General features: G+C 60.3%; 2 protein-coding genes across 15 annotated transcripts in view; one reads left to right on the top strand and one right to left on the bottom strand.

The window, feature by feature from the left end:
• Positions 1-4,683, top strand: part of ATG7 (autophagy related 7) — a 221,684-nt gene extending 217,001 nt beyond the window's left edge. For all 8 annotated transcript variants that reach the window (XR_011379654.1, XR_011379656.1, XR_011379655.1 and 5 more), the window contains one exon: positions 4,476-4,683. Coding sequence is in view for 5 of the 8 variants with exons in the window: in XM_070051104.1 (XP_069907205.1) it covers positions 4,476-4,508 (33 nt within the window). In the remaining 3 variants the exon portion in view is untranslated. The remainder of the gene's footprint in view (positions 1-4,475) is intronic.
• A 493-nt stretch (positions 4,684-5,176) lies between these two features.
• The window catches only part of VGLL4 (vestigial like family member 4), a 192,996-nt gene continuing 176,366 nt past the window's right edge, over positions 5,177-21,806 (bottom strand). For 5 of the 7 annotated variants that reach the window (XM_002713048.5, XM_051851714.2, XM_051851713.2 and 2 more), the window contains 3 exons: positions 10,683-10,908; positions 7,185-7,308; positions 5,177-7,043 (listed from right to left, as the gene is read on the bottom strand). In XM_002713048.5, coding sequence (XP_002713094.1) covers positions 6,772-7,043; positions 7,185-7,308; positions 10,683-10,908 — 622 coding nt within the window. In that variant the 3' untranslated portion in view covers positions 5,177-6,771. Of the gene's footprint in view, positions 7,044-7,184; positions 7,309-10,682; positions 10,909-13,803 lie in introns of all 7 variants that reach the window. The other 2 variants (XM_070051110.1, XM_070051111.1) reach the window with 1 other exon arrangement.

The raw sequence follows: 21,806 nt of genomic DNA, 5'->3' as shown, positions 1-21,806 counted from the left end.
GAGCGATCACTTAAACGCAGCAAGCCCCGTGCCAACGAAGACGGCAGCTCTGAGCGGGCTCTTGTCGGGGTGCAGCCATGCCCGCTGCAGCCCGCAGCAGAGATGGGGGAGAGAGTGAGGTTCAAGGGCGGCGTCACAGGCGCTCTGCACGTCCCCCGCTTTTGGTTCCTCTCGGGTTTGCTTCGGCCTTGTGGACCGTGTGAGCTGGGCTGACCGGGGGATGGTTCGGGAGAGAAGCCCGCCTGAGCACCGAGCCCCCGGGGCGAGTCGCTGGGAGGGGTCCGTGCGGTGACTCCGGGAAGCGGGGCTCTTCTGAAGCCTTGTGAGCTTCGCAGGCTGCTGCTTGTCTGCGCAGGGAACGGGCACGGAAGAGACTGGAGCAGAAGCTGCGTGGTTTTTAATGCGTCTTAGAAAACATTCATGAAGAGCACGAAGTGCCCTCTCCTGTCTGCGCTGAGGCCCGAGCAGTGGCCAGTGCACAGCCCAGGGCCCGGCGCAGGGCCACGCTTCCCGGCATCCGGGCGGGAGCAGTGCGGGCAGCACGGAGCCGCGTGCCCTGCGCCTGCACCTGCGCTGGCCCGGCCGTCCTCCGTGGCCGAGGCCGTTCATGGAGGCAAGGGCGTGTGAGACCAGTGGCAGCCAGAAGAGCCGGCCCGTCTGGCCCGAGCTGGCGGGGCTGTGGCGGCAGGCAGAGGCTGGCTCTGCAGAGGCCTGTGTATCGAGGCGTGGGCAGGAGAGCGCCAAGGTAACGCGAGATGCGGTCGGTGTGGCCTGGGATCCCTGCTGGTGTTGGAACAGACAACCCCAGCCCAGGTGGGTCCTGGGCTGCCCGGAGGCGGCGGCTCCCCACGGCCTGGCGGTCTGGGAGCTGCATTCAGAGCCTCCTGACAGACCATCCCTCACGCCGGTGGCCGGCTGCACGCTGCCAGGCGGGGACCGCGCACTGCGGCTCCGTGTCTGCCGGGTGGGGGAGCTGCCGGGCGCCCGGGGACCCCAGCATGGCCACTGGCTCGTCCTCTGTCAGAAGGCCGAGTCCTGCTCCTCCCTCGGCCTCCTGGGCCTGCTGACCGTTCAGCGACAGTCACTGCCGCCGTGTCCCGGCCACCACAGGACTCCGAAGCGTCAGAGGGGGCGGCTGTGCCCAGATGCATGGCCGTCTTGGGCAGACGCCTCCGTGCCTCTGCTTTGGCCACTACCTGGTGGGAGCCCTGCCGCCCCAGGCCTGGGTTAGCCCCCACCCTGCCGCCTGGCCCAGCCCTGCTCCCTGTACCCGCCCTTCAGGTTTCTCCCTGAGACCTCTGGGGTGGGGGGTGGGGGGTGTCCTCTGGCATTTCTACTGGAATGTTCCAGCCTTAGGGCCTGGAGCAGACCACCCATGGCAGAGCCAAGCTGAGCGCCAGCCCCATGCCCCTCCTCCCCGGCCCGCCTGGCCGGCCTGAGTGCTAGAACGAAGGGCCAGTAGCTGCCTGCTTGCGCGGCCCCTAGGGTGGAGCCCCAGCTCCCTAACCCCGCGTCTCCGTCTGCAGGCCACGCCTCTGGGCACTGCAAGAACAGAGTGAGAACAGGCTGGGGGCGGCCCTGAGGAGCGAGCCCGAGAGCTGAGGGTGTGGCGTGGGGCTAACCGGGCCCTCAGCTCTGTTTCGGAATATGTGACTCCCTGGGGAGCCACCAGGCCCCCTCAGCACCACCCCGGCCCCTGGCCCCCCCAGCCTCAGCCCGCGCCCCCGCGACGAAATGCCCTGTGCATCCCATGGAGCTCATCCTGCTCTGAGGCATCATGGGAGAGGGCAAGTCCCCTGCCAGCCAGCGCCTACACTGTCCAGCCGCGCGTGCCTCTGGGCCCCCCGCTCTGGGGGGTCAGCAGGGAAGGGGCGCCACCTCTGTCCATGAGGGCAGGGTCCCCTCCCAGGAGCAGGACTGGGGCACCCTGGCGGCTGCCAGCCGTGCTGTGTTGGAGCTGCACGTGGGAGTGCAGCTCCTGTAGGCCCGGGGCAGCCACTGACCCTGATCAGCCCAGCCCGGGCTGTGAAGGCAGGGGGCGGGCCTCGGGTCTCCCCCTGCCGTGAGTGCAGTACACGGAGCAGACTTTCTAGAAGGAACTACGTTGGCCATCCGTGGCGGGATGAGGCAGAGAAAGCTGGGATCCCGTGTCCCCGGCAAGGGCGGTGCAGGGGAGGCAGGCGTGCGGGTAGACAGGTGCCGCCAGCATCCATGTTTGTACTCCTGGCGGTGATGCGAGGGACGTCCACACGGACAGTCTGGTGTGGACGTCTGCTCTGATTTCTCGGGCGACCGAGCTGTTGCATGTGGTAGCTCCGGACGCCACGTTAAAGCTTTTTAACAAGAGCTCAGTTTGAAAGACAGGGTGACGGGGAGGGGGGAGGGGAAAGAGCAATACTACCTGCGGGTTCACTGCCCAGCCGGCCACACCAGCTGGAGCCAGGAGCTCCATTCGGCTCCGTGTGGCTGACGGGGCCCTCTGCAGGGCCTACCCCACCCGCGCGCCACGCCTCCAGCCCCACGTTCTGTTTTCTTTAATGAACTGCCGGACACTCCCGTCCCTGACAGCACCGTGTGGGGTGTGCGGAGCGAACGACGTGAGGATGTCCGAGGGTCTCGTCGTGTGCTTGTCGGCAGCGGAGCAGGCTTGTGCCACAGCGAGCGGAACACGTCTGTGTTCCAGACGGAAGCCAGTTAGCTCCCTCCTGCGCGTGGCCTGTAGAGCACACGCGTTTTTGATTTTGGCGAGGTCCGATTTCCGTGGCTGCTCGTTTTTGGTTATTTAGCTTTTCCGATGTATCTGACTCCAGGGTCAGGGGCCCGTGTGTGCTCCGTGCACACCCAGCCCTCTCGTAGGCATGTGAAATCATTTCAGATGGATGATGCCTGTGTTTATTTTCAGAAAATCAGTTGTTTTCTTTCCGCTAACACAAAAGGTGACCTACCACAGGCATTCCATTTTCCCGTGGCTCTGCAGGTGAGCCCTGGAGTCAGCCCCTCTGCCCCGCGCTCACCTCCCCACCTCCCGCTCTCGCTGCTCAGGCCTCCAGGCTTTTCTGCTTAATCCCAGACCCCGCGAAGCTTCCAGGGTCACCAGGAAAAGCCGTCATGCTGGGGCGGTGGCGGCACTGGCTTGGAGGCTCATTTCCTGTGTCCTGTGCACTTGACCATGTTCACCACATCCTGTTCTAACCGGATGATGCCGTTGGCTTCTCTGGCAACGAGGTGTTCCCTGAGGAAACTCGCTCAGTAGAGGAAGGGTTCCCGCAGCTCACGGCTTTGGGGGTTCAAGGGGTGGCCCTGTTGGCTTGGCCTCTGGCCAGCTGGGAACACGCATCACTGCAGGACCCCCACCTGCCCGTCAGCCCTGCCTGGGCTTAGTGCCCCCCCGGAGGCAGGCAGGCGGTCTGTAGAGGGCCGCGTTCTGCAGGGCTCGCCCTCTGCCCCTCACCACTGCAGCCAGCGCCAGCCCCTTCCTCCGGCATGAGCCCAGGCCATGCTGCCTGCCCCCATGGTGTGGCAAGTGCAAGTCGCCCGCCCACGGAGCACTCCACGGCTGTGTTCCATGAACTACGGAGAGGGAGGGACCAGGGTTCCCCCCCACTCAGCCGTGGAGAGCCAAGAGGGCCCACACCGAAGGTGGGTGCGCAGGGAGCCGGGCTTCAGGGGCGGTGCTCTGTGCTCGAGTCTGGGGCCCTGGGCACGCGCGCTGCTATTTCCATCTCACAGCCCCGTGTGAAGTCCGGAGACGGCTGAGCTTGTGCAAAACCGGGATGCCCCCTACTCCCACCCCTGGCTCGGAGAAAGCAAACTTGCTTCTCGCTGTTGCCACTTCCTTGACTTTCAAAGCCAGAGTGGTGTTAGTATTTACCTTGACCGGGCCCGCCGGCTCCCCAGGCCTGCCTCAGGTACACACAGCGTTTCTCCCCGCGGCCAGGCCAGTGTCGCTGCAACCCGTCCGAGGGTGGAGGTCCACGGGGCCAGGGTATGCGGGGCCCAGAGACCTGCATGCTGCCCTGGCCGCCTGCGCCGCGGGGTCTCCTGTCGAGGACCTGTCCCGCTCATCTGTTCCCCTCATAGTGGCATCCCCGTGCTTGCCCCAGGGGGGGTCAGTCTCAGAGGAACCTTGTGTGTCCCCTCCCCCCAGGACACACACTTGAGATCCTACCCCAGACCCTCTACAGCCAGGTGGAGCAGGCTTGCTCTGGCTGGACCTCACCAGGTCCTGCCTGAGTCCTTAGTGTTGGCACCTAAGATAGAGGTCAGAGCGGCCCAGTGAGCGGGGAACTCACAGCCAGGTGACAATGACGTGCAGGCGCGCCCCGCTCTGCACGGGCTGGGTCGCTTACCTGGGGAGTTTCTCTTAGATCCGGTTCACCGTGCAGGCATGCCCCGCACCCTCGACACCTGCACAGCTCTGGGTGACTGCACCTCGGCTGTCTCCGTATCGCAGCTGTCTCCACTTTTCCACACAGATCTGGGACATGAGCGACGAGGAGACCGTCTGAGTGCGAGACAGCCACCAAGGAGCGCTTGTCGTCGGCCCCAGCTGCTGCCCCGCCCCAGGACTCCACTGCCCTCCACCCAGAGGTGCTGTGCGTTTCATGGCTCCTCATTCCGCCAGCTCTGAACTCAATAACAACCTTGGCTTTGGTCTCGCCACTGATCTGGGGCTAGCTTCCACCACGCACTGTTCTTCGCTTCTTGTCACGGGTGTGTGTTAAGCTTCCAGGGGCAGGGGCCCAGCGGAAAAGCTCCTGGTGGGAGCTGCTGTGGGGGGCATCACCCTCAGCCCCCGCACTGCTAGGTTCCCCGCCCACGCTGGGTCTGCCCTTCTCTGAGTCACCTCTCAGCGCTGGGTGGAGAGGGTGCCTAGTGACGCCAGACCTCCCAGCTGTCCTTAGTGGTGGGTGTGCATCCGTGCCCCCCACTCAGGGCCCGGGGAGAAGCTGCAGCCCTATAGGCTACCTCCCCCGCCCACGGCACTCCGTGCTGAGAGCCAGAGGGCACGTGGTGGCTTCTGGAGCCGGGTGTGGAAACCCAGGTAGCCTGTCCTTGGCACCCGTGGTGACCCTGCCCGAGGCGCTCCCTGGAACCCAAGCCCAATCCAGCCCAGGCTGCCTCTGGCACCAGGGACGCCGCTCCTCGCTCCCTCCTGCAGCGCACACAACCAGGCCGTGGTTTAAGAGCACTTTATTATTGTTCTTAAGGCTACTTTTAAGTACAAAAAAAAAAAAAAAAAAAAAAAAAAAGATGGCCTGCCAAACCTTTTTTTTTTCTTCTTCTTCCAGGAAAAACAGGCCACAGAGAATGGTATATTACAGATGTAGAGGGGGCGGGGCAGCACGCACCGGGCTCGGCTCTGGGCAGCGCCTCCCGAGGCCGTGGTGCGCACACAGAGAAGGGTGCAGGGTTTGCTCCTCTGTCGCCCCTCCTGGGCACCGCCTATCCCAGATAGGTGGGTGCGCTGGGGCCCGGCCACCAGCACCGCCGCCCCCTCCACTGACAGCCGCGCAGAGCTGGCCGGCAGGGGTGCTCCGGGGACGCTCAGTAGCCTGCAGCAGTAACAAACTAGTGGCTATGAATGCAGACGCGGTGTTCTCAGATACCTGTGCTCCTGCACTGGACAGAGACATCTACGGTAAAAAAAAGATCAACTTTTTTTTTCCAAACGACAAACAAAATGAATGATTACAATAGGAAAGGGGGAAATTAAATAGCTACATATCATTAACAAATTAATTGTTCTTCAAAAATACCTACAAATGTCTGTACATTCTTTACGCGCAGCGTAATGATGGTCTTAGTTACCTATATAAAAAAGGGGTCGCAACGGCATTTTTCCTACAGAAGACCCGGGGCCTGGATGCCCAAGCCTGGAAGCCCAGGAGGGTGGGAGGGAGACGTGCGGGCAGCCGGGTGTGGCTCTGCTTTCTGGAAGGCTGCAGCCGCCCTGCGACCGCAGCGGGAGCTCGGCCCCTCCCGGTGCCCCACGCGGGCCCTGTCCTGGGTTTACCAGCGACCCCGCGTGTCCCTGCTCTCTCATGCAGGGGCGGGGGTCCGGCAGGGGCGCCCTCGTTTCTCGTTAGTAGCTGTTAGTTCAGCGAACGGTAATAGACGCAGCAGTAACGGGGTGGGGTCAGGAATGTCTCGGCGTGGGGCGCCCGGGGTCACGCAGGGATCCACGCGTCTCTCAGCACAACTGGACCAGCAGTCAGTCTGCGGGCTGCAACTCTCGAGAGAGGCCACTCTGCTGCCCGGACACCGCACCAAGATCAAGGCCCGGGCCGGAGTGCGGGTCGGCCGCCAGCGCCCGGCGTCCACACGGAGGAGGCCTGCGGCCTGCACGGAACGGCGCCTCCGACCCGCGCACACGGGGAGCGCGCACGGCGTCCTCCTCCGTAGTGCAAAGCAGACCCGACAGTTCTCTTCAAGTAGACGGCCACACACGCCCTGCCCTCGGACGGTGAGAGCGGAGCGTGCGCGGCGGCGCGTCTCCTCGGGCCGGGCGGAGGTTTCTTTGGTAGGAGGCAGGAGGACAGTTTCCCACGTCGCTCCTGCGGTCGTATCCGAGGCCCACGAACAAATGCCAAGCGAGAACAGAACAGAACAGTCATCCCAGCAACGCGGCTTTTGCGAATAAACCAGCCCGCTCCCCCCTCCCACCCCCATTTTTTTCTTTTTTTTCTTTTTTTTTTTTTTTTAAGCACTGACTGTTCGAAGCTCTGGCAAACCATGCAGATCCGCGGGTCACTGGAGGCGGCGCCCCGTTCAGGAGACCACGGAGGGGGAGTGGCTGTGGCTGACCATGTGGGCCGAGGGGCTGGCGGGCTGGCCCCGGCGTGAGGCTGACTCGGGGCTGCTGGACGCGCCATCCTTGGCCGCCTTGATCTGAAGCCACGTGTCACCCAGAGCTTTGGCAAAGTGGTCGTCCACGGAGCCAGTGATGGACACGGAGTTGGCCGCCGGCTCGGGCTCCTTGTAGTTCTTGCCCAGGCTCCTGCGGAAGTGCTCCTCCACCACTGGGTCGCAGGAGGCCGCCGCTGCAGGGGAAGTGGGCCAGCGGTCAGCACCAGCTCGCGGCCAGGCCGAGGCGCAGGTTCAGGGAGGAGGTAGGGCATCAAATACTAGTAACGGTGGGGCCCGGGGGTCTTGGGGGGCATGGGCAGTGGCCCAGCACTCACCACTGGGTGGCCTCCGGTAGCTGGCAGGCCCGGGTGCAGCACAGCCGCTGTGCGCGATGGGGCAGTGTGAAAGGTTGCAGTTGCGGGCGCCGGCAGAGGCGCAGGTGATCACAGAGGGCCGGTTCTGCAGGACAAAGACTCGGTGAGCTCCCCAGGCACCCAGCCCGCTGCCCCTGGGGAGCCATCTGTGCCTCTGTTCAGAACTGGAGTCTAACTGCTAAGCAACAGCAGTTCCGAGGGAGAGCCGGCGGACGGATGTTTGAGCAGCGACGGTCCTCAGTGATGGACAAAGGCCTGGCTGCAGAGAGCGGTGTGTCCCCTCCTCACTAGGTGAGAGGAAGGCCCACGCTCCCACTGTTCAGGGTCCTGGAGTGGCCTGGCCCCCGAGTGTCTTGTTCTGTCCCTGGGACCACCCTGTACCTGCCTGCCAACTCTGGTGTGGGGCTTTTGGGGAAGCCAGCTCAAGCCGTTTCCACGGTGCCCAAAGGCCCTGTGACGGAGGCAAGGACCACCCACTGCCCCAGGCTGCTCTGCCCTGACCCTTCCAGAAACAGCTTCCAGGAAGCCCTCCGGGGCTGCGGGTTCAGCAGGCCCAGAACCATGGAGCTGAGCCCCACCCCGGGCGCAGTGCTGGGCCAGTAAGAACCTGGCATCAGTCAGAGCGTCCCGTGACGCCGGAGGCCAAGATGGGAACACTCCGCACTGCAAGTCACCAGGGAGGACCAGGGCCGAGGCTGACGGTGGTGCCAACCAGAGGGAGGGGCTTTCCTTGCAGCCCTCTCCTCTACAGCAGGCAGACAGGAGGGTGGGGGGACGGCGGCTCTGCGTCAGCCAAGCCCCTGTGGCACCACAAGGGCAACGGACTAAAAGGCGGGCCGGCCTGGTCACGGGCTCCCTGGCTCTCAACTCCCCCTCCTCTGTGTGGGAGACAGGCAGGGGGGCATGGCGAGGGCTGAGGTGTGCCCCTCACCTGGGGGGCAGCCATGCCTATCACTTGTACCTGAAGCTGGCAGCCCGCGCCCAGCCTGCCCCGCGGCTGCTACACCACCCTCAGGTGAGCACGGCTGAACTGCAGCCCTCAGGAGCCACGCAGCACCCACACCCGGCCTGCCCTGGGACTGCAGGTGCCAACAGCAAAGAGTATCAGGTCCTGCCACTGCCCAGCCTGCTCAGGCCAGGGCGGGGCCCTCCTTGGTGAACCTTGACCTTGGGCGCTGGGGACAGTCCACAGTCTGCCACTCTCTGCATGCTTCTTCATCTTCAGATTGTGTCAGAGAGACAGGGCATGAGGGGTAGTGTCACAGAAGCTCCCCCCCAAGACATACATGCTCAGCACCCGGGTGCCCCCCTCTCCTTTCCCCACCCAGGGGAAGCCAGACATTCACAACTCAGGCTTCCAGACAGTGCCGAGGACGGTACATCTGCACTCCCACCATGTACCCTGGCTGACGGCTCCGATCCCAAGGTGCCCCGGGTGTACAATCCCTGGATCTCCTCCTGGCCCAGGCCACCCTCGTGCTTTCTTTGTCCTCTCCTTAAGAGTGAACGGGTTGGCTGGCACCGCGGCTCACTAGGCTAATCCTAGTCCTGGTCGGGGCGCCAGATTCTGTCCCGGTTGCCCCTCTTCCAGGCCAGCTCTCTGCTGTGGCCCGGGAGTGCAGTGGAGGATGGCCCAGGTGCTTGGGTCCTGCACCCGTATGGGAGACCAGGAGGAAGCACCTGGCTCCGGATCGGCGCAGCACACCGGCCGTAGCAGCCATTTGGGGGGTGAACGAATGGAAGGAAGACCTTTCTCTCTCTCTCTAACTCTGCCTGTCCAAAAAAAAAAAAAGGAACGGGCGACACTTCCTGCTGGGAGTGTGCTGGTCCCACTTCCCAGGGATCTGAGCACAGCGCTGCTGGGGCTCCATGTCCCTGCTCGGAGCTGCGTCTGGGATGGCGCATGCGCCCCACCAGCACCAACACGGGACTGTGTCCTGGGAACGGAGGAACCTCTGAGGGCTGGCCAGCAGGGCTGTGGACCCCACGTCTGTATCCCAGGAACAGCACGCGGGCCCGCCCACACCTGCTGGTGCAGGGAAGAGCTCAGCACAGGGCTAGGAAGCGAGGGCAGCATGGCCAACCAGCAGCCAGTGCCGCTGGGATAGGTGCCTGCTCCACTATGTTCCATGGCCAGAAATCCCCTCAACTCAGGGCCCCAGGGCACAGAGTGCAGGCTGTGTGCAGGGACCAGCCAGTGCCTTCACAGGGCAGCCATGACAAACACCCAACCGCAACACACCCGGGTGCCTGACCACCTCCTGGAAGCAGTCGGGCCAGAAAGCCCAGAGGGGAGACAGGGCCACCCCGTGCCCAACCTGTCCCACCCTGGGAGGCTGCCAGGGCCACGTCCCCAGACACCACAGCCCAAAGGCTACACATGGAGTCGTGGAAGTTAGGTTCCAGTTGGGTCCTGCACCACTTCCCAAGGCGATCCGTACGTCCCAGACAGTTCATGGGAAACATCCCACAAACTAACTGCCGATGTTGTCTAAAGTCTGCGAAGATCTCCATTCCTTGTCGAGTGCCCCATGGCTTGCACATTCTGGGCCCTGGCTGATGGTGTCTCCACTCACTCACCCTGGCCTGAGAGCCTGACACCCTCCTCCTGCACCCATTTTCCTGATGGGACTCCATGTCGCTCAGGGGCCACAGCTGCTCCCTCCCAGCCCTTCCATATCTCAGGATCCCCAGAGCTTTGCTGAGGGCCTGGCAGACACAAGTGAACAATGAGCAAATGAATGGTGGCGACAACCCAGCCCCAGTTCTGTCTGATCAGAGCAAACCAGCACCCTTGTCGCCACAAGGTGACCAAATGACCACACGGCAGCCGCCTCTGCTACACAGCGTGCCTGCCAGGCTCCCAGCACGAGACCCTGTGCAGCAGGCATCCGCATCGTTGTGTTAAAAGAACAAATCAAGGAGAGGGGGCTGTGAGGTTGGGCTCCCCTGCAGAGTGGGCAGCTGCGCATCAAACCGCCGGTGTCCACCATGTCTCTGTGCAGAAGCAGGCAGACTGTCTCCTTGCTTTTCTGACCATCACCGTCCACCCTCCTCATCTCTGCACAGCTGCCCAGACCCCACTCACAAGACCAGCTGTCTCCTCCCTCCCAGGAAGCCTATCTTTAAGAGTGTGTGTGTGCCAGGCACAAGTATCTGACCCGCATGAATGAGTAAGCTCTGCCACCACTGACCTCTGACCTACACCACTCCAATGCTGATGCGCAGAGGGAGGCACGGAACTCCTAACCCAGCTCCACTGTGTGGCGTGGACACAAGCCTGGGCGTTCACTGTGTCATCCCAGGCCAGTGGTCCTGAGCAGTGAGGCCCAGGCAGGGGTGGGGTGGGGCCCTGGTATCCCCTCCCCACCCTGCTCCCATGCTCGGCTGTCCAGCTTAGTCCCGCTCTCTGACACCATTCCACCAAAACTGGCTCTAGGTGTCCTGCACGGGGCCTACCTGCTGCCGCTCCACGGGCGTCAGGGTAGGCGAGAGGCCTGCTGGCCTGCTGGCGTCCACACTGCTCTTGGTCAGCGCGAGGGGCTGCTCCATGCTGAGGCTGGGGAGGGACGTATACAGGTGGCCACCATGCAGGCTCACTGCAGGGGCCACGGCACGCTCGATAGGGCTGCGGCTCCGCTCCCGGAAGTCCTTTCGGCAGTCTCCGTTGGCAGTGGACTTGTTCCTGGAAAAGAGGACAGAGCACTCAAATGGGTATCACTGGCACCTTCTGAATGGCAAAGGGACCCTGACAACAGCCATCACACTGGTGGCTCCACTTCTTCCCTGCAACCTTGGACCATGGACCTGGCCTGCCAGCCTGACTCCCACCACCTGCAGGGGGCTCTGCTAGGGACCACCAGAGGAAGACTGCGCCGCCCTGAGCAGCACACAGCACCATCCTCTGTGTCCCTTACCAACCGGCTGCCTGCGCTCACAGCCTGGAGAACTGACCCGATGGCCCAAGGCCAGCTCTGACAGGGCCTGCCACTGAGGCAGGGAACATGGGGTCAGTGATCAGTAGCCAGATGCTGGCTGTGTACTAGGTCCTGTCCTGAGCCTCCACAGGCATCTCGTGCCATCTTGCCCCAGACCCACAGCACGGAGTGACTGGCCCCACAGAGCAGTAGTGGCGTCCACTCCCATCAGTGTCACCTGTTGCAGCCAGAGAGTGACAGAGCACAGGCCAGAAAAGGCAAACCTGGAGGGGCTCAGGCCAGGCCCTCACTTCCCTGCTGCCTGTTCTCAGGTGTGCCTCGGGTTTCACCCCTCAAGTCCACACACCTGCTGCCGGACAACCTTTATTCATAACTAACGAGCAAGTCTTTTTTTTTTTTTTTTTTTTTGACAGGCAGAGTGGACAGAGAGAGAGATAGAGAGAAAGGTCTTCCTTTGTCGTTGGTTCACCCTCCAATGGCAGCCGTGGCTGGCGCCTGCGGCTGGCGCACCACGCTGATCCGAAGGCAGGAGCCAGGTGCTTCTCCTGGTCTCCCATGGGGTGCAGGGCCCAAGCACTTGGGCCATCCTCCACTGCACTCCCTGGCCACAGCAGAGAGCTGGTCTGGAAGAGGGGCAACCGGGACAGAATCCGGCGCCCCGACCGGGACTAGAACCCGGTGTGCCGGCGCCGCAAGGCGGAGGATTAGCCTAGTGAGCCGCGGCGCCGGCCCACGAGCAAGTCTTTCAAATAAAAATGTGCTGGACAAGATTTCAGCGGCTCTTTAAGAAACGCCCCTTGCTTTGGGTAAGTGTGCACAGCCTCGCGAGCAGGCAGCATGGCCCGAGACTCACTGCAGAGCACAGACCTCACCCACCAAGACCCTGGGAAGCAGCAACCACAGGGGCCCGGGCCCGGGCCCGCTCACACCAACACGATTCCAGACAACCACAGGCACCTGCAGGTTCTCCGGCACGTTTCATGAACACCCACGCGTGGACTTCAGGTTTTATGTCCCAGAACACAGTGAGCATCCTCATGGGGGTCTGAGAGGCAGGGAGTTAACTTACAATTATAAGAAAAACACAGTGGTCTGTGTGCTCTGTGCCTGGCTCCCCACAGGGGGCCATCTTAGAAAGTGCCAGTGCAGCCCCCCAGGACACAGGGCAGTGAGCTCACGCCATTCCCTGCTCCACTGTGCTCGTCTCAGACCGTCTTTTCCTAAGGCAGATCTGCACACAGAAAGCCCTCGCTAACATCTCCATGGCCTGTGGCCCTTGCCGTCCTGTCTGGGGCTCCCTGTCCCCAGACATGCCCCGGGCACTTCTGCTTCTCCAGGGTGTGTGCGTTCTCGCCACCTCTGCACTGCCCACCACAGACCCAGACAGGACCACAGGCCGGAAGCGGCGTTGCAGCGGGTGAAGCTGCCACCGGGGATGCCCACATCTCACGGTGGAGTGCTGGCTGGAGTTCAGTTCTTCTACTTCTGACCCAGCTCCCTGCTGATGCACCCAGGAGGCAGTAGGTAAGGCCTGAGTACTTGAGTCCCTGCCATCCACAGGGCAGATCCAGATGTAGTTCCTGGCCCTGGCCCAGCCCTGGCTGTGGTAGGCATGTGGGAAGTGAACCGGTGGATGGAGACCTTTGTGCGTGTATCCACCTGCCACTCTTACAATACAGAATGCTTTAAAGAAACCCACCACGCCACGGTCGAGGAGTTCTGCATCCACAGCAACCCCCACCCCCACGACACAGCACAGCGTCCTGCTCCCCTCAGCCCCCTGAGTGCCACACGTCCTGACCACAGCGCCAGGACACCTGGGCACTGGAACCTGTTCCCGTGACGCAGGACATACACGGGCTTCCGAGACAACTGCCTCAGCCACACCGTCCCTGGGCGCAGGCACGAGTGAGGACGTGGCCTCCCGATGGCAGCGGTCAGCCCGAGGGGGCCGCTTTCACCTGAGGGGACTGAGGCCGAAATCCGCAACTCGGCAGCCATCACCGCACACCACACACGCTCCTCTCCAACACCAGCTTTAACACTTGGCAATCTTCCTCTGCTCCCCCCAAATGAGGCCCCGTGGGGCACCGAATGAACCCTGAGGCCCGTGGGGCACCGAATGAGCCCTGTGTGCTCTCGGGGAACACACTGGCTGCAGCCGGTGTCCTGCTCCTACAGAAGCAGACCTCAATCTCTCCAGCAACTCTTAGCTGAGCCCCCTTTCCATGAAGGTGAAGCCCTGGCTCCTCACGGGCTCAGGATCCAGCAGGGACAGACCCAGGGAGGAGCTGGGGTTCACAGAGACCCTGGAGCCAGCAGGGGGCTGGACAAAGCCCAGGGATGACGACGGCTGGCCGTGGACAGCAAGAAGGCCCAGGCTACAGCTCAGCTAGTGCCCCCGCGCAATGCTATGGTCACCACACGTTTCATGCCAAGTGAACTGCAATGCTGGCCAAGTGCAGTCCCAAGGACACACCCAGTGAGCCTCAGGGAGTCCACCTCAGTTGTAAGATTGATCATGGAGGAAAGGGCACCCCATGAACACGGCTGAGGGCACAACGGGCAATGCATGCCTGCAGCTGCCCCCTGCACCCACACTGTACAGGGGCAAGGAGGAGAGGAATTCCGGGGTCACTCACCAGGAAACTGGGCCACTGAAGACAGAAGGCAGCAAGGGGGTCTCTGGGACAATGGTGCTGAGAAGCAGAGCCGTCGAACCCTTGCAGGGTCGTCTCAGTAAACACACGCCACGCATGCTCCTACTGTTTCCTGCTTCCCTTTCTCACCCCACCCCGCTGAATCACATCCCTGGGCAGGGCACGCATCCTGCCCCTCATGCCTCTGAAGATGCCAAGTGTCAGTGAGACACCAACTGCTGTCCCAGATGGCCTGAGGGCTCGGGTGGCCCAGCACTCGGCTCCGCACTTCCATGGCCAGGGCTTGAGCCAAGAACAATGGGAGAGGAAACGGAAGGCATAGGCCTGCCCTCTTTTACGCAAGACAGGGTTTTCCGGGGGATGGATGCCCTCTCTGAGCTGAGAAACGAAAAATGTCCACAGCATTTGGAAAGAGAACTAAAATACTCCAGGCAGTGGGGGCTGAGAGAGAATACATTTTGCAAGGAGCAGTCATTTGGCAGGGTGGCTAGGGCACCACTTGGGACTCCCGCATCCCATACGGGAGTTTTTGGTTTGAGTCCTGCCTCTGCTTCCAATCCAGCTCCCTGCTAAAGCAGACCCTAGGAGGCAGCAGATGACAGCTCAATAACTGGACCCCTGCCACCTACCGGGGAGGCCTGGATTGAGTTCCAGGCTCCTGGCTCAGGCCTGGCCCACTCTGGGAGTTGCAGGCATTTGGGATGGGAAACCTCAGTTTTCAAGTAAGTAAACTAAATTTTAAATTGCATCACGAGAAGTGCCACACGTCCACCTGTGAGCTCCCTGAGACTCCCATAAGGGGAACACAAAGCAGTTCAAACCTGCCTGAGCACACACTCCCTGACATTCCTGAGAACAAGGTGAGGAAACGATGTGGGTCCGAGTCCTTGTGGCTGAGAAGGGGTGCGGGGAGCAGACATTTGTCTGCCTTTGAGGGAATACTCTGAGGATCCCCGTGCCATCTGCTGAACCAGGCATCCGGGTGCAGGTGGCAGGGCAAGGCCCCTTCCCGCCTCCGGCCTAGTTCCCCACAGATCATTCTGAAGGTGGCACACTGGCCCCCCAGACGCCCAGTTTCTCCAGGCAGCGGGGGGATAGAGGCATGGGTGCAGACAGAGGTGAAAGCAGGAGGGACAGGAGCCATGGAAGAGCTGGGGGAGGCAGCCTGCAGGGGTGGCGTCGAGGCCTCCTCCCTCCCTCTCCCGCTCTCTACTAGGGGAACACAGGGTCGGCACCAGGCTTCACAGTCTAACACTGATGGCAGTAAAGGCTCTGTGGCGTCTTCCATCTTGAACAGTGTACTCGGAGAAGGCAGGCAGGTCCCAGCTGCAACACGCAGTCCGTGGTCAGCTGTGTGCTGTGCACACAGGGAACCTGACGCTCAAAGACAACAGCACCAAAACAACTGCGAATCTGTGCAGATTTTTCCTAATGCCTCTTCCCCAGAACTTCTCAAAGACCCCGTGTGTTTGTTGTCATTTTTAAAGTAATAAACTTTTAGGCAGCTTTAGGAAACCTTCATCCTCACAACCAGCACTTCTGACCCGGGATCGGGCTGCGGGCCAGGCAGCAGCAGTGTCCCCAGGTGCACAGGACTCCGCAGTGGAGGACGCTTCACCCAGGCCCTGCCAGGAACCCACCACACCTGCAGCTCCGGTGCAAGCACCCAGAGGCCACACCCACACCCCCTCCCACTCCCCGACTCCCAGGTGCATGACAGGACTGTGTAGAGGCACCCAGCTGAAGGACACAGACGTCCCGGGTTACCTGTTGGTCCCAGGGCACCAAGACCCACCCACGGCGGCTCAGGCTCCCCAGAGGCCCAGGCCCCCATCTTCCAGGCTCTGAATGGGCTGCAGCACTTGGCCCAGGGTAGCCCACAGAACAGATGTTTTCACAACTACTCGTTGAATAAATGACTCACTACAGTGCGCAGACGATGTGTGAGTCCAGTTCACAGCATCTGTGATGAATGAAAAACAAATTAAGGGACATTTCAGAGGAAAACGACCAGTAGAACAGACTATTCTCTGGAAAACCAGAATTTAGGGAGCATTAGAGTCTCCAATATAAACCGCGGGCAGTGCCGCCTCCACACCGCCACTTTCTCTGTCACCCCGGCTCATCCTCACCCACTCCCCAGGACTAGGCCTCCCACCGCTGCGCCATCCTGGTCAAGCCCCACACATTCTGCACCACCTGCATACTAGTGGTGGGGGTGGCGGCCACCAAAGAAGGCTGAGTAACTGCAGTGCCTGGGGGCAGAGGCAGCAGGGGCAGGGCATGAGGGAGACCCTCCTGTGATGGCAAGAGGTGGGTCACGGGCAGCAGACAGCTGGGCAACCCTGGTGTCCCGATGGCTCCCAAGACACAGCAAGCGAGCCCTGGCAGCATGATGTGAGGTGGGCATGGTCTGCCTGACTGCACACGAGGACGAGCACTCCGTAATCCAGGAGCAGCCAGGCCCCTGCCACTATCCCAAGGCCAGGGGACAGCACCGGAGCGTGAGGGCCATCGCAGCTGGCTCCGCTGCTGTCGCCCCTCTTGGCCTCCATCCCTCTTCCCCCAAGGCACCTCACAGAGCGAGTGTTCCTCCTGCTGCTAGTTCAGATTTCAGACTCGCACCGCATGCATCTAAGCAGCCCGTGCTCCTCTGCCCGATGCTGACAGCCACGTCTGCAGCCCGCTGTCAGGACACACTCCAGCAAAGCCTGCCTCTAGAAAGCAGCGTCCAAAAACAGAGGGTGTCAAGTCTCCACTACCATTACTGATGATACGTGCTCATGAAGGCTCATACGCGTCATCTTACTGGCTTCACCACAACGCTGCAAGGTAATCATCACCCCCACTTTACAGATGAGTAAACTAAGGTTCAGCGAGATTCAATAACTGTCTATATACAGAACTGATTCCATACAATTTCCACTGGACTGCCTCCACGCCTTCCCTTTGTACCTTGGTTGGGGGCGGGTGTTTGGAAAAATCGTGTATGTACTGGCCGTTCTACTTTCTTCTGTCAACGACCTTTAACTTCTGTACGGGTTGAGTTGCATTTCCTGTAAGATGGAAGTCCAGCTGTGAGTATCTATGGATAGGAGCTTTTTTGGAAATGGGGTCTTCACAGATGCTCTAAAAAATGAAGCCCTTAGGCTGGGCCTCCATCCACAGCTACTACTGTCTTCTTATTAAAGAATGCAAACTTGGGTAGAGTGACAGTGGCAAATGGAGAAGTCAGCAGTCGACAGCCAAGAAGTACCAGGGCTACCAGATGTCCTAGGTGAAGCCTGGGTGCTGGTGCCACGGTGCGGCAGGTGAGCCACTGCCCGCAACTACAGCATCCACATGGGCAACAGCCCCAGGGCTCTGCCTCCAACCAGCTCCCTGCTAACACGCCTGCAAAAGCAGCAGAAGATGGCTCCAGTAACTGGGCCTCTGCACCCACGAGAGACCTGGAGGAAGCTTCTGGCATCTGCCTTTAGCCTGGCCCAGCCCCAGCCATTGCGGCCATTTCGGGGAAATGAACCAGCGGATGGAAAATTTTTCTGTCTCTCCCTGTCTCTCTGTTAACTCTTTCAATTAAATAAAATAAATCTTAACCAAAAACAAACAAACAAAAGAGAATGGAGCCTGGAGACATTCACCCTCGGCCTCAGTGGGAACTAGCCCTGCTCACACCTTGGCCGTGTACTTCCAGCCTCCAGAAGAGACACGGTTTCTGTGAGAATCAGGCAGCACACAGGGACACCGCGGTCCGAGACAGCACATGTGACAGCGGTCCCCTAAGATACAGGAGCTCAGACATTCCCATGGCCCAGTGGCGTCAAGGCTGCTGCAACGTCACGGTCAAGGCCTTAGTCACGAGTGGGTGGTGAAGCTGGTGTGCACACACACCCATGGCACAGCATGTAACAGGAAGCAACTGTGTCACTGGTATGTGCACACGCATTATTACTCAGCACCGTTACTCCTGAGAGAACAGCTGGCTGTGGAGCAGCCTGAGACGGGTCTTCCAACGGCGCGCCGACAAGCACTGGCCCCGCAGGAGGCACCCGCTCCCTGCAGCTGCTGCCCACACAGGGCTCCCGGCAGCACGAGACACGAGCAACGAAGGCAATGATGCTGATGATACTGACCTGCACAGGCCTAGACACACGTGCACTGTGTCTAAGTTTCAGTCTTTGTGTGAAAAACTAAAACCGTTTTAAAATAGAAACAAAGCTTATAGAATAACAATATAAAGAGAGAATGTTCACGCTTCAAGCTAAGCATTATAACAAAATAATCAAAGTTTGAAAAATGTCATGAAGCGGAAGTCACAGTGAGACCAGGGTTGACACACTGGTTAGGATGCCACTTGGGACACTCACATTCCATCTTGGAGTACCTGGGTTTCTTCTTGCTACTCCCTACCCCGGGGAGGCAGCTCAAGTAACGGAAAGTCCCTAGCACCCACATGGGAAACCTGGGTAGAGTTCCCAGCTCCGGGCTTCAGCCCTGGTTGTTATGGACATCTGACAAGTGAGCCAGCACATCTGTCAGTATGTCTTTCTGCCTGCAGCTTACTGTCCAGTGTGGATCACGCCCACCAGCAGTGCACAGCCATCTGTAAGGCCTCCCACACCGGGCCCCAGAGCAACTCCCAGCCCCGCAGGTGCCGCCCGTGGGGAGTGCTCTGCGCTGCTGGGGCACCCTTCACCTCTCACACTGGACTTCCAGCCTTGTCCCACAGGCCGGTGTTTAGTTCACACACGTGCTGCTGTGCTCCAGCTGCCTGGTGTTCACTCCAGGAAGTATCTGCAGCTTTGTGGCGCGGGATCAAGGCCGTACCAGCAGGCCCAGGCGTGCAGGGCTACCTGCCCAGGTCTCAGTGAGCTCACACCACGGCACTCACAAGCTGCCCCTGCCCAGTGTGCTGTTCTTGGAGCGCGCCATCCTTTTGTTAAGGGTGTGTGCCCCCATGTGAAGGTGCTATCTGTGGGCCTGAGTGACAGCAGCTCTATGGGGCAATGCACTTTCTGTGCCCGCCCCCAATGCATATTTATATGTCTTCAAAGTCTCCACACCCATGTTTCCTCTGCTTATCTGTAGTTAACCCCAAAATCAAGTTTCTAAGCTTCAGCAGGACACTTAACAAGGGACCCCCAAGCTCTCCTGCCCCCTCCCATCTCCAACCACACGAGGCATGTTACACGTGTAAGGACCAGGAAGCTGTGCAAGCACAGTCAAGGGTGTGGCCAGGTGGGCCCAGGCCCGCCAGTGGGGAGCTGGAAGCCAAGCTGCCCCCCACCCAGTGCAGCTCGGGAAGCTGGGAAACAGCCCCACCCACCCTGCCACAAAGCAGGGAAGGAGCCTGGCAGCCAAGTTGTTGGCCAAAGCCTTCAGGCGCAGTGACACTCTGGGTGGATGCCAAAGTGACATTTTCATTATTCCTGCACTGTTAGGCCCAGCAGCACAGACACCCCAAGACACAGCAGGTAACTAGCTACCTCCTCCACGCAAGGTTGTGCCAGGCCCATTTTACACCAAAGGAGGGAGCCAAGAGGTGGAGGAACCAGTAGAATCGCACAGCTAGGAGGTGGCAGAGCAAGGACTCAGCCAAGCCAGCGCGCCCATCTCTGCTGCAGCTCTGTCAGGGGTTTCCAAAGGAGCTCACTGCTGTGATGGGGGGGGGGGGGGGGCAGGGGCAGAGAGCAGCTGAGGAGGAACCCCCGCGTGGCCTCTCTGCTTGCGGCTGACCCGGACGCTAACAGGATCAAAGGTCTCCTAAGAGTGCATGTCAGCCAGTGCTGCGGCTCACTAGGCTAATCCTCCACCTGCGGCGCCGGCACACCGGGTTCTAGTCCCAGTCAGGGTACCGGATTCTGTCTCGGTTGCCCCTCTTCCAGTCCAGCTCACTGCTGTGGCCCGGGAAGGCAATGGAGGATGGCCAAGTGCTGTGGCCCGGGAAGGCAATGGAGGATGGCCCAAGTGCTTGGGCCCTGCACCCCATGGGAGACCAGGAGGAAGCACCTGGCTCCTGGCTTCGGATTGGAGCAGCGTGCCAGCCGTAACGGCCATTTGTGGGGGTGAACCAATGGAAAAAGGAAGACCTTTGTCTCTGTCTCTAACTCTGTCAAAAAAAAAAAAAAAGAGAGAGAGAGAGAGAGAGAGAGCAAACTCTGTCCAAAAAAAAAAAAAAAAAAAAAAAAGAGTGCATTTCCTCAGAGGGTCATAACCGGCGCCTGTACCGGATCCCAGCCTGCAGGTCCCATGTCTCCCTCTGACCGCCAGCAGCTCGGCAGTCCTCTGCCCCTCTTTCCGCCCCCAGACTGGCAGGAGCTCTAGGGGACAAGTGCATCGCTCCCTTCCAGAGGCACAGTCGCTGTGCAGCTTGCCTGAAAGACCAAGGGTTCATGGCACACCTGAACCACGGGGGCCGTACGGCAGCCCTTACCTAGCTAAAAAGCTTCCACACAGCTCTGACAGGGAGAGCAAGCAGGGTCACAGAGAAGGGTGCTGGAAGCCCTGCCAGGGCCCTGTGCGCCGCTGGGGGCGGAGTCCTTTGCTGCACCCCAGGGCTGGGACGCAGGCAGGTGCCCAGGACCGGCATGAGCTGCAGCTCGGCACCAGCAAGGCCCTTGGCTAGCTTGTTGGGTCTCAGGTCAGCTCCTCACCACGTCTGGTTTCCTGCCTACGACCATCGTGTCAGCATGCAGCCACCACCAGTGGCCCTCTCTCCCTCCACCCCACGGTAGGCCAAAGAGCTCGGCACGCAGATGTGCGATAAGGCGGTCCACAGCCAGCTTCTCCAACTTTTCCCACACCCAATTCCAATACTCCAAGATTATTCCCTGGGGAAAGTGCAGGCCTCCACGGACATGCAGCGTGGGCCAGTGGAACAGAGTCATGTTTCTCAAGTCCACACTGCTCCAAATCTCTGAACATGTTTCCAGTCATTGGCTGAGGCAGGAGCAAAGATCAAAGCTGCAGAAACAGGTCAGCCCTGGGATCCTAATGGCTAAAACACCTCACCCGCCCCCACCCCACAAGCAACTGTTGACACAGCAGCACTGGGGTCTCCATTGTGGGGCTTCATATGCAGGGCAGGTGGCATGTGCTCACCACGCCCTGCTCACAGCCGGAACCCATCATTTGCACCACACATGCACACTGGAATAGTCTGAATGGAGAAGGCTGCTGAGATTCATAAAATATAAATCAATTTAAACTTTCTACTGCTACTAAATTTGTGGTGGTTCCGTCCTTATGCATCCGCTCAATGAATGATTAAAATCACGGCCCCTCATCTCGCGGACACTCAAAGTCCTCGTAGCAGAAGAGGGCGAGTCACACAGGCTTTGCAGCCAAGTGGCAGCGTCTGGGTGGGCAGATGCGGAACCAACATGCTGGGGCCTGGCTTTGCTGCCCACTCAAATGCTGATGACTCAAGATGACTGGGCACAAGGACTAGCAGAGGGGTGAGAAAAGACATCTGAACGCTGCGGCTGCCCAGTGTGGCCTTAGATGAACGGTGGCTGCACTGCTTCCCTGGGTCACCCATGTACTCAGCCTGCCTGTGGCTTCATCTTCTCCCTCAGGAGAGTGGAGGATGGAGCCAGAGGCCACGCTCTGCATCCCCCGGAGCTTGGGCAGAGGATGAAATCCCTGCAACATGCCTGGAGTGAAGCCTACAGGAACCCGACTGCGCCGCAGGCTGCTCGGCCATTTCCCCAACCCAGGGTCTAGAACTGTACCTGGTTCAAGGTAACTCTTTCATGAATGAACTCAAAAGGCAAACAAATTCCTAGAACAGACTGGGTTCGAGTAAGATAGAGGGGCTCATGATGGGCCTGGGCCTGGGCAGTGATGACAAACCCACCAGAAGCTCATGGCGGGAAAACTGTGAGTCCTGTTTCCTATTTGATTCTTCCTATTAGTAATGTGTCATTTTCCTTTTTTAAAACTCGGAGTTGAAATCTTTTATTTGAGTGGCAGAGAAAGACAGG

Source organism: Oryctolagus cuniculus, chromosome 10, assembly GCF_964237555.1.
Source record: "Oryctolagus cuniculus chromosome 10, mOryCun1.1, whole genome shotgun sequence".
In the NCBI taxonomy this organism is placed as follows: Eukaryota; Metazoa; Chordata; class Mammalia; order Lagomorpha; family Leporidae; genus Oryctolagus; species Oryctolagus cuniculus.
Note: the sequence above shows the minus strand (reverse complement) of the source record. Positions and strands in the feature narration are given on the sequence as shown.